Source organism: Alligator mississippiensis, chromosome 3 (assembly GCF_030867095.1).
Source record: "Alligator mississippiensis isolate rAllMis1 chromosome 3, rAllMis1, whole genome shotgun sequence".
In the NCBI taxonomy this organism is placed as follows: Eukaryota; Metazoa; Chordata; order Crocodylia; family Alligatoridae; genus Alligator; species Alligator mississippiensis.
The window spans coordinates 282,196,183-282,211,832 of record NC_081826.1 but is presented as its reverse complement, the minus strand read 5'-3'; the positions used below and the strand labels follow the sequence as shown (position 1 = coordinate 282,211,832).

The window sequence follows — 15,650 nt, the reverse complement described above, 5'->3', positions numbered from 1 at the left end:
TGGGGAGATGGCAGGGCCAAGACAGAGGCAGCTTTGGCATTGCAGAGCCATGGAGCTGGGCAAGTGAGGAACCAGGGGCCATGTCATGTCAGGGCTTGGGCTGGTGCTCCTTGCTCAAAGGGAAGCCAAGCTTCCCAGAGCAAAATGTCACCTGGGTCTTGCCTGCCCAGCAGCCCAGCTGGCACTTGAGGGCACAGCTTGCCCAGCATGTTATGAGAAGGTCAAGGTCCTGTTTTGCAGCCGGGGCAATCAGCACTGGAGTCTAGTGCACTGCTGCTTTAACCTAGATGAATCCAGCAGGATAGAGGTGACACCACATCTTGTCTGGCCTCCAGTCAGACTAGGCTGCAGTGGGGTGCCCCATCCTTCCTCAGCCACTCCCTGGTCCAGTCCTACACAATATTTCCAGGAAATAGAGGCAGGGTGAGACAGTTCCACTTGGCAGTGGCATGGCACCCTTAAAAGTATCTCATGGCAACCAGAGGTGCTATAGCACCACTGTTGAAAATCACTGGGTTACAGTTAGAGGGATCTGCTAAATTTCTGTTTATTTTATTTGCAACCTCTAATACCAAATATTATCAGAAATTCTGCCTTAAGAATTCCAGCAACCAAGCTGAAGGGAGCCTGCCTGTGGTTTCACATACAGTTATTACAGCTTAGATCTGTATTGAGTTTTATGATTTAAAATGCTTCAGGAACTGCAAGTTACCACAAGGTGGCACATAACTAGCATGTTTTACAGAGGAGAATCAGCTGCTGAAATCCCATTTTTCTGCTTACTGGCTGGAATTTGCAAGCTCAATAGCACTAATAAAAAATTAGTGCTTCCACTTACACAGATCCAGAGCATTCAGATGAAGTCCATGAAGTTATTCTAGATTTACACTGGTGCAAAAGAGCATTATTCAGCCCTTCTGCTGCTTCTTAACCCATCACCAATAAATGTTTTGAATACTTTGGAAGATGGATTCCTCACCAAACAGATAACTGAGGTTGCCATGTAAATTTAGTTTACAAATTATTGTTTTACAGATAGGCAAAGCTTATTTACAAATGCCTAGCGTGCTTTGTGCAGACAATAATCCTGAGTGCCATGGGACATAACTCCCTCCAAAAATGTTAATTATAAAAATATCTGAAAAGGAATTAGTTGCAGTGCTCAGGTTTTCTTAAAGACGTCTTTATAAATAAAGGAATTAAATCCTTTGAAAGCTAAAGGGAACAAAAACAAATTGCTAGAGTGGCTCCAGCTACATGTTTTCAAAGAGGAAAACAAAAATTACACAATGTTTTTTGCCTCTCTTCCAGCTGGGATTGGGAAAAGCTGATGTGTAATATCTGTTTCCAGTCATTAATAGGTGAAGTAACTGTAACCTGCCATTCAGCAAAAGAGTTGGTGGGTTTTTAGGTCAGAATCTTTTTCCCATCTGTTACTCACTTGCTATAACTATGTTCACAATTTTAAAGATGCTGGATGATGGTAGAAAATTAAAAAATCTTCATATGCATTCCGATATTTATATTTACTAATGATGGTGAAACTGGGAAAAAAACTACCTTTATTGGAAAAAATTCTGGCCTCACTTTAAAAAGTACCATCTAATGAACTCTAATTCCATAGAATTAAGTGTGCTAGTGTCACTGATCAGGGTTTAGCCTATTTGGATTATTTTAAAAGGTAAATTGAATCTCTAGGATACTATTAGTGTGTGCCTGAAAACTTCAAAGTGCTAACATTGGGCCACAGGCTAATTTCAGCTTCAGCAGGGTAAACCAAATCCAGTTATGTTAATGAAATATGGTCCATTTTTCTTCTGAAATCCAGTAGGTGGGACAAGTCCTGTTTTCAGATACAGTACTATTTGAATCTACACTGGATTTACAGTACTTTAACCAGGAGGAAAACAGGATCCTTGTTTAATACATTACTTATATTTTCTATTTTTGTCAATGACCCAGAAAAAGTAGTTACAAAAATTATAAGGTTGAGCTTTGTTATTCAACTTTTCTTTCTCTCTAGGACATCTCCCTCTTCTTCCCTCCTCACATGCAGATGTGACAACTGATTTACTATGTATGACATGTCTGCAGCAAATATACTAGTGGCAAGGGAAAGTACAGCCAAAACAAGCCACAAAATTGCCCCCTGGGCTCAAGGGTCCACTAACTCAGAGGCAGTCATGGTTTAAGCTCAGCACAGGCTATTTAGCCCCCAAACACAGCAGTCAAGCTGTTGGGAACCAAGATTTGCCATCAATATATGAACACTTCTATCAGCACTGTGTCAAGCCCATGGAATGAGGTGCACCTATCATCTGATTGCTCTGTGTGGGACTATACCTGATTTTCCTCTCCCATGGCAAAGGGAGACTAAATCACCAAGAGGTTCTCCTCTTGGGATTTTCTCCCAATCATTCAATCAGCTAAAGGTGCTTTGCCTTCCTGCAGAACAAACAGTGAGTACTGAAATCCAGTGGATACTTTGCAGTCAACAGGAGGCCAAGGCCACCCATGTGGCTTTTCCACAGTGTGCCTGCCCCAGGAGCACCATTAATAGGGGGTGATGGAAATATAATACAGATTTTGGACAGTTTGATTCCTGTTTCATAACCCAAGTCGATGGGCCAGATCAGTTCTGTTACACCAGTGAAACTGAGTTTTACACTAGCTGAATTAAACTTCCACAACCACTATGGTGGGCCACATTCTTTGGGCTATTTTTGGCTCAAGATACTTAATACATGCTAACATATACCTTTATCTCCTTTGGTGCAGGTCCTCCCGTCATCCTCTCGGATATAGCCTTCATGGCACTCACACCGGTAGCTGCCTGCAGTGTTGATGCAGATCTGAGAGCAGAGAGTCCCATTGCTTGTGGCACACTCATCAATATCTGATGTTAAGCAAATGTCAAGAATACCCAAAAATTACAGAGGTCCAGAGGTCAAATGAAATAAATGACTTCTCTTAAGGGTCTTCTTATTCTCAGCAACCATAAAACTTCTGGGGAGCTGGGCCTGAGTTTCATGAGTAGTGTATTAACACATACAGCACCTTACAGAGGAACACTGCTTGATGAGTTTTCCTTCATGGAGCTTACAGGCAAGGGTTGATTCACCAAACATTTGCTTGCATGAATACTAGCCTATGCAGTGTAATACTACTGAGTTAGCTGAAGTTAGTTACATGAGGGACCCATGTAAAGGATTCATGCCTGAATTAAGTGCTTACTATCTGTATTGAACCTCCAAGGTTTGTTTTCACAGTTAAACATTGTTTCCCCACATTTAGTTTTGATGTGAGAATTGAGCCTCAGTTCTCTTGCCAAATAGCTTGAAGCCTTCTTAGAGTCTATGGGGGATGAAGGAAGCAGAGAAGGAATTAACAAGGCAAAAAACTTATTCAACATAGAAAAGAAGAAAAAGGAAAGGGCCTGGCACCATTCACCTTCTGAGAAACCAACTTCTAAAGAAACTGTAAATTCTCCCTGAAACGGGACACTTTTCTTACTGGGAGACAAATTTGACATACCCCTTCTACGCACCTAAGCAATAGGGTTTTTCTCTGTTCCTATGTCTCTCACGGTCGTACCGGTATCCAGGATAACATGTACACAAAACTCGCCCAAAGTTATCTGTGCACTGCTGTTCACAAGGAGCCTCTGCACACACATCATAATCTAAAGAAAGAAAACTGTGCTTTAGGAAAATATTGGTAGCAGCTGCCACATGTCAAGGACAGGAACTTGATTTGCTATTGTAGTTCATCTTAGATTAATTAACAAAGTATTATTACATTATCACAATGGATCAAAACATGGAAGTGATATTGTCCTGAAACACATCTGGTTTATTTTGTTAAACTGTAATTCCTAATCTCAGTTTTTCTACAAATCAAGTAATTTAGGAAAGGAGCACTCGCACATACTCTTCTTATTGCTCCAAATAAGGGTTTAAGGTCAGCTAAATGTCAGTTACATAAAAGTAATTTGTTTTTCCCACCCTAACTTCATAAATGACAGTAACAACATCACCTGCATAAAATACTTTAAAACTTTCTAAGCATAACAATCAACAGGCTTTTAGAAAAATAATTAAAATCACACACACTGTGGAAAAACAACAACCGACTGAACCAGAACACAGTTAATAAGTGATCACCATTCCTAATAATGGAAAGCAGGGCAGTCCGGCTTCCAAGCAGCCAGGAGGTGTATGCACCATGGATTCCCCTCCTTCCTTACTGCACTGTGTGCCCGTGACCTTTCCCCACTGCTGCACTGCACATCCTCAACCCCGCTTCTACCACTGCTGCACCATGCACCTGCACCTGTGACTGCTCCCCCCATTGGTATACTCTTGTGCAGGTATCCCACCACTGCACTGAGTCTATGCCCCCCCCAAAAAACCAAAACTCCCCGTATTGGCAGCGGCATTGTGTACCCCAGGCTCACCTTCAGCTCCCTGTGCTGCCACACTGCCCTGCCCCCTGGGGCAAAGGCAGGAAGAGGCACCCAGAGAAGCCTGGAGACTGCCTGCAGTTGCAGCTAGAGGGATGGAAGGAGCAGCAGCTGGGCAGTGGCCACCAGCTGGACAGCTCTGAGGCAAAGGTACAGACTAGTAACTGATGAAGCACTGCCTGAATTTACTGTATAAACAGGAAACAACGTGCCTGAAACAGGTTCAAAACCAGTGAGAAACCCAATCTGATTTTGACCTCAGAGCCATGCAGTACATGCACCAACCCTGCTGAAGTCAATGGGATTTCCACCAGAGTGAAAATGGAGTGAGGTATGACTCAGACCCCCCTAAAGGGGTCAGGTGTTGCTCATCTCTCAGTATAAGATTTATCATGGTGTAATCTGGCCTGTGGGGATATAAGGGCAACTGGAGGCTTAGAAAAAATGAGACCGGACCTGGGAGCAAGTCCTCCATTAAAGAGTGGAAGGAAAGAGCTTGTGAGAAGACACAGGCTGATGAGCTCTCTAGAGCTCACAGGTGCAAGGCCTGAAGAAAGTATTAGCCTGCAGGGAGTATCCCAGCATGCTCTGCAGCCCTTGGCTGGGCTGGACTGGTCTGTGCTGTCTGCTCCAGCCAAGCAGGGTTGGCCCTGCCCTTCTCCCCCCTAGCTGGAGCATTATTGCCGCTCCGGCCAGCTGAGAAAGGGGTGGGGCTGGGAAACCCTGCTCTGCAGTGCTGCCGGGTCTGCCTGGCAAGGGGGCAGCAGCCCTTGCCAGGCATCTGTAGCCCAACAACCCCCTCACGGCTGCAGCATCAGGTGCGGGGCTGGGGCCAGGCCCTGGCAGCTTGAGGTGAAGTGGGGGTTTAATCCCCCCCATTGCGGGGGTGGGGGGTGGCATTGGTACAGATTGGCCCCGCTCATGCACCCAGGTCCATGCACCCGGGGCTGTGGCAGCCAGATACCAGGAGCTTGAGGGGAAAGCGGGGTGGATCCCCCCATTGCAGGCAACAGTGTCGTGGGCACCAACATGGCACCCTAGGTTGAATCCCTCCAAGGAGCGGTCAGTCGGCCACATGGAGGGGGTGGAGAGGGGGGATGTGACCTGGCTGCAGAGGAGGGGAAGCCAGGGCTAATTACAGAGTCTGACTTACCACTGTCTCCCACTGCAGCACCACAGCTTAGGCTGAGGAAGCTCCAGGGGGTGGAGGTCAGTGCCTGCCACTTCCCGCCCCCAGCCCTGCGCAGGGGCCATGGGTTGCAGGTGGGCTGCAATTGCAGTGCAGCTTCCTGCCTAACTGCCTCTCCAGGCAGCGAAGCAAAGCATCACGGCAGGTGGAGGTGAAGCACCTGTCACCCACCTTCTGCTTATGGCAACACCGGGCACTTAGGGTGGGCTGCTGCAGGCCAGGGGTGTGGGCAGCAGCAGGGGAAGACAATGGAGCGCCACAGCCTGGTCTCGGCCAAGCCCGCGGCCCAGGGGCACAGGCAGCATCCGGCCCATGGCAGCCCACCCCTCTGTCTCCCAGTGGTGGTGGCAGAGTGAACCATCGCAGCAGGCAGAGGTGAGGCACCTGTCACCCACCACCTGCTTGCAGTGGTGCCTGGAGCTTGAGGCAAGCTGCTGTGGGTCACTCGCTGCCTACGCCCCTGGGCTGCGAGGCTGGGCCAGACCGGGCTGCACTCCTGGGCTGCGGGTCAGGGCTGGACTTTTTCACCAGAAGCTACCGACTAGCTTACACTGGCATGTAAAGTCATATTCCACATGACCTGAAAGGTGGTGTAGGCCAAGCTGCAAGTGAATTAATTGTGAGGTGATCCAAGATTTCTTCACAAGAGGATAGACAAGCTTTCCTACAGTACCCTGTGAAACAATGTATAAAGTAGAGCAACATTAAGAACCATATAACATGGCCCTGGAAATCCTAGTGTTTAACCTAAATTAGTTTAACACCAATACAGATGTGATGTGCGCATGGTTTAGTAGGATGGACAGGCTTCACTGCTTTTCTTGTGTGTGCTCTGTGGAGCTGGGAGGCATATATTCCTTTCATACTCAATACTCTCAACCCCCAGCCCACCCATTTAAAAAGTCTTGTGTGAAAGAAGTGGGGCTTGAGAAGAGCTAGGAAGCAGCAGAAGGAAATCACCTCACACACAGAGAAGAGCATTTTTACTAGATGTTCAAAGAGTGGAAAAATAGGAGGAACATGTGATCCTAGCCACAGCATTTGGATGAACTGAAGAGTGGAGAGGTGATAAGGAGAGACACCAAACAGGAAGCAGCAGCATGTTTGAAAACATGTTTCTTCGGGAAGCAACAGAACTTATCCCATTTGTCTAAATTACTTTGGGTGTCCAGTAGATTTATGAAGCGAAGTTCGTAGGCTCGTCTACGGAAGATGTTTTGTAAGTTCCCTTTGAGGATTAAAACTGAGAGATTGGAGACAGAGTGATTGTCTTGTGAGAAATGTGCCTCCACAGGTAGTTGGGTATTCTTGTCTTTAATAGATTTTCAGTGTGTGTTCATTCTGGTGTGCAGTTGTTGTTTGGTTTCTCCTACATATTTTCCATCAGGGCATTTGGTGCACTGGATGAGATATATAACAGTTCTGGAGGTTCAGCTGCAAGATCCAGGAATGGTGATGGTTCTGTTGTGGGGTGTATTTATTGTAGGTGTGGTGGAGATGTGTTGTCAGGTTTTGCATTTCTTGTCCTGGCATGGTCTGGATCCATTCAATGTGGTTTGGGTCATAGGGAGTTTGCTTCTGGTGATGAATTTAACGAGGTTCAGTGCCTGTTTAAAGGCTAGGATGGGCAGTTCTGGAAAGATCTCTTTAAGAGAGGGATCTTCTAGTACTGGTTGCAATTGTTTGAGGATTTTCTGTGTAGGTTCCAGGGAAGGGTGATATGTCATAACTAACAGTCTGCAATTTGTAGGGATTTTCATTTTGTACTGCAGCAAATCTTCACACGGTATCTGGGTGGCTCTTTCAAGTACAATCTCTCTCTCTGGAGAAGGGTCCTTCTTGGCTGAAGGCTCTTCTGAGATTTGTGAGGTGGTAGTCACAGGTATACTCCTCGCTGCAAATTCAGTGCTACTGGAGAGCTTGGCTGTATATTACAGCTTCTTGGTGTATTTAGGGTGATTGCTGGTTCTGTGTATATATGTTTGTTGGTTTGTGGGTTTCTTATACATGGTGGTTTGAATTTTACCATCTTGGATAGTGATCATGGTGTCCAAAAAGGAAATGTTTGTGTTAGAGTATTGAAGTGATAGTCTGATGGAGGGGTGATGATGGTTGAATTTTTGGTGGAAATTTATTAGAGACTGCAGGGTTTCAGTCCAAATGATAAAGATGTCATCTATATATCTCAGGTATAGTAAGGGTTTGATGGTGCACTTCCTGAAGAAGTCTTCTTCTAGATGAGCCATAAAAGGTTGGTATATTGTGGGGCCATTTTGGTGCCCATACCTGTGCCTATAGCCTGGAGGAAGTGTTGGTTGTTGAAACCAATATTCCCTCTAAGGCATAGCAATCTGTGAGCATGCCGCTTCAGTCTGCGAGCATCCTGCTTCGGTCCGTGAGCGCGCTGCTTTGACCCATTCACAAATTGATCCCTTTTAGCATGCTCACATCATTATTTGGAAGAAAAGAGTCTTGAAATACTAAACTATACATAAAGATTAGCATTTTATTTATGCCTCTGATCTAAGCAGCTCTCTTCCACCTGCGTAGTTTTAAGCAGATTTTTTTTGTGCATGCCTCTCTTGTTTGCAATAGTTGTTCTCCGATAGCTACAAGGTGTACAGTAAAAAAATTTAAATATAAAACCCTACCAAAACAGAAAAGTTTATGTAGAATTCCCCACCTGAGGAGAGCATGCAAAAGAGAAAGGATTGCATGTGACAGACAAATCACATCATGTAATATACTCTGTAAAGCTCTCATTTAATATACTCTGTAAAGCTCTGTTTCTTCAGTGAAACACTGAAGAACAGAATAGAATAAATGGAATAGTACATCGCTATATATAGTCCAGTTGTCTGGGACATTTAAATCAAGACTGGATCGAACACTAGGAAATGTATTATTGAGAAATGTTACAATTACATGTCTAGCTACTCCTCTTCCCTATCAGGCAGATTTCAATACTCTTTCAAAAATGATCAACATTGCCTCTGTGCCTCTGCAGCCTTTTAAAGTGGCATGCATCCTGCCACTGGGCGGACCAGGCAGCAAGGAGGTACATGGCACTGGGGCTTGGGGCAAAACTTGCCCGAAGGGGCTGGGGAGCTGAGCAGTTCCCTGGAGCCAGCGGTGTCCAGCTGTGTCCCAGCCTCAGCCCCTGTCCCCACCCCTGCCTCACCTCAGGGAGGAGCCGCTTCCTGTCCTGCGCCTCTCTCCCTCCCTGCAAGGACGCCGGCACAGTGAGGAGTGGAGAGCAGCTGAGCAGTAACTTACTGCTGGTAAATGTCCCACGCTGGCCCTGGTGCCTCTGCCGTGCTCCGGGTTTCCAGAAATCAACAGCCCAGCTCCTCTCTGGGCAGGTGTGCGGCATTAAAAAGTTAATGCGTGGCAAGATTTTTTTTGTGCATAGCCATGCACATGCGCAGCTTAAAGGGAACCTTGTCTGAAACTGAAGTTTTTGTGTGGGAGGATGAAGTTTATGTGTTTAGTGATATCCTGAGGTCTGTACTGTGAGTTGTAACCTCGTTCTTGTAGATATTTGAGGCAGGCTTGGAGGCCATCCTGGTATGGGATGTTGGTGGCTAGAAGGGTATCGCTGGGAAGGTGGTCTGTGTTTTTGAGTTTTCACAGGAAGTCAGTTGTGTCTTGAATGAAACTCAACTCTTTGGGGGACAAGTGGTTTTAAGATGGATTTGATGAAACCTGCTATTTCTTCTGTTAAGGTTCCATGGTTTGAAGTGATAGGTCTGCTGGGGTTTCCTTGTTTGTGGATTTTAGGGAGCAGGTAAAAAGTCCCTGGATTGGGTAGTGGAGGGATCAGGGTCTGAGGTTTTTCTTGTAGTTCTGATGGAAATGATGTGACGATGGTTTTGAGCTTTGAGGAGAAAAGGAGAGTAGGATCTTCCTTTAGTTTTTTATAGTAGGTAGTGTCAGAGAGTTGTCTCTTGGCTTCTTGTACATAGTCTTCATGGTTAATATAACTATAGCTCCTCTTTTATTTGCCAGTTTTATTACTATTTGGTGGTTGGATCTTAAAGATCCTATGGCCTTTCTTTCTGAGAGGGAGAGGTTGTTATAGTGGTGTTTGTCGTTCAGTATTTCATTGTTCATTCTTTCTCTGAAGCAGTCAGTGTAGCGATCAAGGTTTGAATTTTGTCCACATTTGGGTGTCCAATCTGAGGTGTTCTGGGCTTTTTTGTCATTGATCTTTTTGTTGATGTTGTCACCAGATGAATTTGTGTTGAAAGTGGATTCCTTTTGATTGTGGAAATATTCCTTCAGATGGAGACATTGAAAACGTTCTTCTAGCTCTCCACATTGTAGCATCTTATTTGGGTGTTTTTCTGGACAGAAATTAAGGCCTTTGGAGAGGACAGGTTTTTCAGCTTTGATAAGTGTATGTGTGGAGAGATTGATAACATTAGAGGGTCGACTGATTCCTTCTGTTTCATCAAGTCTGATGTTGGATGTCGTACGGTGCTGGCGGTGTCCTTCGGAGGCTTGTTTTGTGGCTGGGAAAGTTGTTCCTGTAGTACTTTGTTCCATTTCTTCGTTTTGTGTTGGATGGATACTGTAATGAATCCTTCATAGTCTTGCTGTATACATTGTATAATGTGTTGGAAGGCAGCTGGATTCATCTCTTGTAGGTGCTTGTAGCATGTGTTGATTTCCTTCTTGAAGTGATTTCTTTGGGAGTAGAGTGTGTGAAGGAGATGATTTCTAAGTTTTTCTGAAGTTCTGTTTGTCAAGTCTAATTATTTCCATCTTTACGGATGGGGAAAATAAAGCATAAAGAGGATGTTGATACAGCTCAGTGGCAATGCCATCACCTTTGAGGGTGACAGACTGTTTAAACGGCACCTCCCACAAAGGGGGAGAGATAATACAGGAGGTGAGGCAAGCAGGTCCCAGGCCCATCTTCTTTCTGCTCACTGCTCATCACAAGGACGGTGCTACAACTGCTTTCCCAGTGCTCTGATTTGCCAGTAATGGCTCAAGGGTGCAGACATACTTTAATAAAGAAACTAACAGCAGCAATATATTTACATGCCTAGGAGGTAAGGTGCATTTCATATGCTCATCCTGTCAGGATCTTGCTGAACCCAAGTAAGGGGAGCCAAGTTCTGTGTTTTAACAGAGTAAATTGTAACAAGTGCTTCACTGAATCCCAAGATTTCTAATCCATACACTACAGCCCCAGACTGTCAGCTCTCACAGTAATTGCAGTGGCCTAGTAGTTCATCACGGGGGCACAGAAGGGAATTGGTGAGGATTTATTCACCAAGGCGCCCCCGGGGGTTACAAGAAACAATGGCCACAAGCTAGCAGAGAGCAGATTTAGATTGGACATTAGGAAGAACTTCTTCACAGTTCGAGTGGCCAAGGTCTGGAACGGGCTCCCAAGGGAGGTGGTGCTCTCCCCTACCCTGGGAGTCTTCAAGAGGAGGTTAGACGAGTATCTAGCTGGGGTCATCTAGACCCAGCACTCTTTCCTGCTTATGCAGGGGGTCGGACTTGATGATCTATTGAGGTCCCTTCCGACCCTAACATCTATGAATATATGAATCTATGAAATCAGGTCAGATTGAAAAGAGCTTAATGGACAGGTGGTGGACAGGTCTTTTTCGACCTAGAGGGATGTGGGCAGTGGGGATCCGCAGGGCTCGGTCCTCGGACCCGCGCTGTTCAACATCTTCATCAGTGACTTGGACAAGGGGGTAAAAAGCACCCTGTTCAAATTCACAGACGACATTAAGATGTGGGGGGAAGTGGGCACGCTAGAAGGGAGGAATAGGCTGCAATTGAACCTAGACAGGTTACAGGGGTGGGTGGATAAGACCAGGATGGGTTTCAACACTGACAAGTGCAGGGTACTGCACCCAGGGTGGAAGAACCAGCAACATACCTACAGGCTGGGGAACTCCCTTCTTGTCAGTGCAGAGGCAGAAAAGGATCTTGGAGTCATTATTGATGCCAAAATGGACATGGGCTGACAGTGTGGGGACGCGGTCAGGAAGGCCAACTGTACCTTGTCATGCATCTACAGATGCATCTCAAGCAGGTCCAAGGAGGTGATCCTCCCCGTCTATGCAACACTGGTCAGGCTGCAGTTGGAGTTCTGGGTGCCGCACTTCAGAGGGATGTGGACACATGAAGAGGGTCCAGAGGAGGGCCACCCGCATGATCAGGGGGCAGAAGGGCAGGCCCTATGAGGAGAGGCTATGGGACCTGAACCTGTTCAGCCTCCACAAGAGAAAGCTGAGGGGGGGATCTAGTGGTCGTTTACAAACTAGTCAGGGGGGACCAGCAGGCATTGGGGGAGTCCCTGTCCCCCTGAGCACTACCAGGAGTGACAAGAAATAATGGTCACAAGCTGGCAGAGGGTAGATTCAGACAAGACATCAGACGCTACTTCACTGTCAGGGTGGCTAGGATCTGGAACCAACTTCCAAGCAAAGTCGTGCTGGCTCCTACCCTGGGGGTCTTGAAGAGGAGGCTGGATGAACACCTTGCCAGGGTCGTTTGACCCCAGAACTCTTTCCTGCCATGGCAGGGGGTCAGAGTTGATGACCTGCTCAGGTCCCTTCCAACCCTACCAACTATGAAACTATGAGATACAACGGTGACTGAACTGGATATTGGGAACCTCAGCTAGTAAATAAGTTTACATAAGAAAGTAATTCTCTGAGCTTATAAAGGTCCAGAGCCCTCAGAGAAAGTTTACTGAAGTTCATGGGGCTATAGGAGCTCCTTCCAAGGCTAATCACGAGCTCTACTCACAAACAACAGCTCAGAGCTCAAAGCAGAACAGTGAAACAAGCAGCCCCTGTTGCAGTGATCTCAAGTAAATGTCATCCTTTGTTTCACTGTGCTGGGTCTTGTCCTGGGCAAACTTAAGAGTTTCTCGGGACTTGTTTTTTGTCATGGGTCTTACCAGCGCTTCATGTGGATAATGGAGAACTTGATTATGAAGGTGAAAATGGCAAGTCATCAGGGGTTCTGAGCAACTTGTTTGTATTGCAAGATCTTTGCAACCAAGTGTATTTAGGTAGAATTAAGACCCAATATCCCAAAAGAAACATGCTGGAGACAAACTTTGATATTATTTTTTAAACAATTTCCTCATGGGTACACAACATACAACCACGTCTGTGTTTGGTCATTATTTTCCCAAATGAACAGTGCAGAAAACAGAAGAAATAAGAAGTGAGTTATGTAATGTAAGAACAAGAAAGTAACCTACCTTCAGGGATGCATTGTCCAAGCACAAATTTATAACCCTTACAGCATTTTTTCCTGAAAGACAATAAATAAAAATAAATATATAAAAATGTTTTTTAAAGGAGAATCTACCTTTTAAAATATCAGTGTGAATCACAGAGATGAATAAGACGAGAAAGCACTTTCTAAGTCAGAGAAGGGTTTTCAAGTTACATCTGAGAAGGGATCGCAACATAAAAAAATAAGCACAATTAATTCAAAAGGCTGATTCATAACCTAGTGATTTATCTTCATGGATATGTGTAGGGATTTGAAATCTAATGTATTAGAATAAACACTAAGCAGTAACTCTCAGAATGAGAGGCCTGGTTCACCCTTGATATGTAGATATCCAAGAGCAAAAAAAAGTCCTTAGGGCTCCAGATCCCTCAGTATCCCGTCTCTCCACTCAGCCACTCAGAGCTTTCCTTGGCTCTTATTTGAATGGGATGAATGGGTATCTAAAAGGACCGTGTTTATAGGAAATACAGTAGGGAGAAGTGAGGAACTGTAGAGGACTCTCTTAAAAAAACTGAAGAAAGTTGAGATGAAAAAAGGGATACTGCTTTGTCCAACAAGAATAGTTTGCCTCTCCAAGGCAGGTTTTTTAGACACAGTTTGAGGAGTTTTAATTTAAAACACTTTAAAAGAGATGTCATTTTCTTGAAGTTCTGTCCACCAGTCTCTTAAAAAATCAGTGTTTTTTATGGTATTTAAAATGGACACCTGAACAGAAAGTGGCTCATGAAAAATTATTAGTCTTTTTGAAAACCAGGCTCATATGTATGGAAAGCACATGCACACTGTTGGGCTAGGGATAGACATTACACATAAACCAGTTTAAGTGATCAGGAACTAGTTTAAACCTGTAACAGAACAGATGTTAGGTGCACATAAACCAGTTTGAAAATGGCCAAAACCAGGTTGAGATAAACCTGGTTTCTCTCAGAAAGAGATCTTGGAGTCATTACTGACTCCAAGATGAACATGGGCCAACAATGTGAGGTCACGGTCAGTAGGGCTAACCGTAACCTTGTCCTGCATCCACAGATGCATCTCAAGCAAAGCCAACAAGGTGATCCTCCCCCTCTATGTGACACTGCCCAGGCTGTAGCTGGAGTACTGTGTTCAGTTCTGGGCACCGCACTTCAGGAGGGATGTGGACAGCATTGGGAGGGTCCAGAGGAGGGCCACCCGCATGATCCAGTGACAGCAGGGCAGACCCTACAAAGAGAAGCTATGGGACCTTAACCTGTTCAGCCTTCACAAGAGAAGGCTGAGGGGGGACCCGGTGGCCATCTATAAACTCACTAGGGGGGACCAGCAGGGTTTGGGAGAGACCCTGTTCCACCTAGCACCCCCTGGGGTAACAAGGAATAACAGCCACAAATTGTTAGAGAGTAGGTTTAGATTAGACATCCGAAGGCACTACTTCACAGTCAGGGCGGCTGGGATCTGGAACCAACTTCCAAGCAAAGTCGTGATGGCTCCTACCCTGGGGGTCTTGAAGAGGAGGCTTGATGTCTACCTGGCTGGGGTCATTTGAGCCCAGTTTTCTCTCCTGCCCAGGGCAGAGGGTTGGACTTGATGATCTACAAGGTCCCTTCCAACCCTTCTTCTATGAATCTATGGTTGAATGTAGTATCGGACTTAACTGATTTGGCTCAAAACAGTTTATGTAATGTCTGTCCCAGACCCCTTGCTGGTTTAAGATAAACCAGATACCCCCAGCATCCTGGCATGTTCTCTGAGCTGGGCAGGGCTCTCTGCTCCACAGAGAACTGGCCCCTCCCCTCTGCTCCCTGGCCAGAGCTCTGGCAGAGACTGCAGACACAGCAGGGTCTGCCTGGCTTCCCCCTGCCCTACCCCCACCCCCTTGCTGGACAAGCAGGAATTCCCCCCACCCCCATCTCCCACAGCACAGATCCTAGCCCCTTGTACCCTAGGCATGTGGTATGCTAGCTAATGCTGAGAGGTGTCTCTGTGTGTGCATGTCTCCAATTTCACTGGGACAGGCAGACAGAACAGTGACTGCTTAGGGCTGTTTGGAGCTAATCAACAGGTCTGCTGGTACAGTGTTTAAAAGAGTTTGAACTAATGGAGAGAGGCTATTGTTTTGCTAATGAGGTGTTAAACACTGTTATCAGCTGGGTTGCTCACCTGTCAGTTTGCTGCAGACAGTATAAAGAAGCAGGGAAGGAAATTTTCAAAGAGTAGTATCATCAACAGATGCATGCCCTGCACCCCACCCCGCTTACCTCAGAGTGCTAGCAGGGGGTTGGAGACTGGCAACACTCCTGCCTTTTAAGCAGCCAGTGGGGAAAAGCCTGGGATGGTGCAGGCAGCCCTCCCCAATCAGAGTGTCCTGACCAGGGCCTGGGAAGGAGGGAGGGCTGTCCTAGCACACCCCAGCTTCTAGCCTGAGCCACTGAAGGCATTTGCCTGAATTTTCTCAGTCCAGAGAGAATGTCTGTCCAGTTACAAACTGACTCAGCCTAGTCAGGTTAAACTAACCTGCAAAGATTTAATCAATTCAGGCTCAGGCTTTCTGAATGTCTGCCCCTCGCCTTGGTGCTCTACATACAAACTCTCATGACACGTCAAAAGGTGTTTCCACACCTGTCACTACAGGGTAAACTAACCGAAGAGGTTGAATCTCAGACACTAGTACATAGCAGATTAAATGTTACATTTCATTTCCAATATAGTAAAGAGATGAGGAGAGATTAATTACAT

At 45.8% G+C, this 15,650-nt stretch overlaps 1 protein-coding gene across 2 annotated transcripts in view; it reads right to left on the bottom strand.

Moving 5' to 3' along the window:
- CCBE1 (collagen and calcium binding EGF domains 1) overlaps positions 1-15,650 on the bottom strand; it is a 197,055-nt gene that overhangs the window by 43,590 nt on the left and 137,815 nt on the right. For both annotated transcript variants that reach the window (XM_059725254.1, XM_059725255.1), the window contains exons 3-5: positions 12,898-12,950; positions 3,548-3,682; positions 2,759-2,896 (exon numbers count right to left, since the gene is read on the bottom strand). In XM_059725254.1, coding sequence (XP_059581237.1) covers positions 2,759-2,896; positions 3,548-3,682; positions 12,898-12,950 — 326 coding nt within the window. The remainder of the gene's footprint in view (positions 1-2,758; positions 2,897-3,547; positions 3,683-12,897; positions 12,951-15,650) is intronic.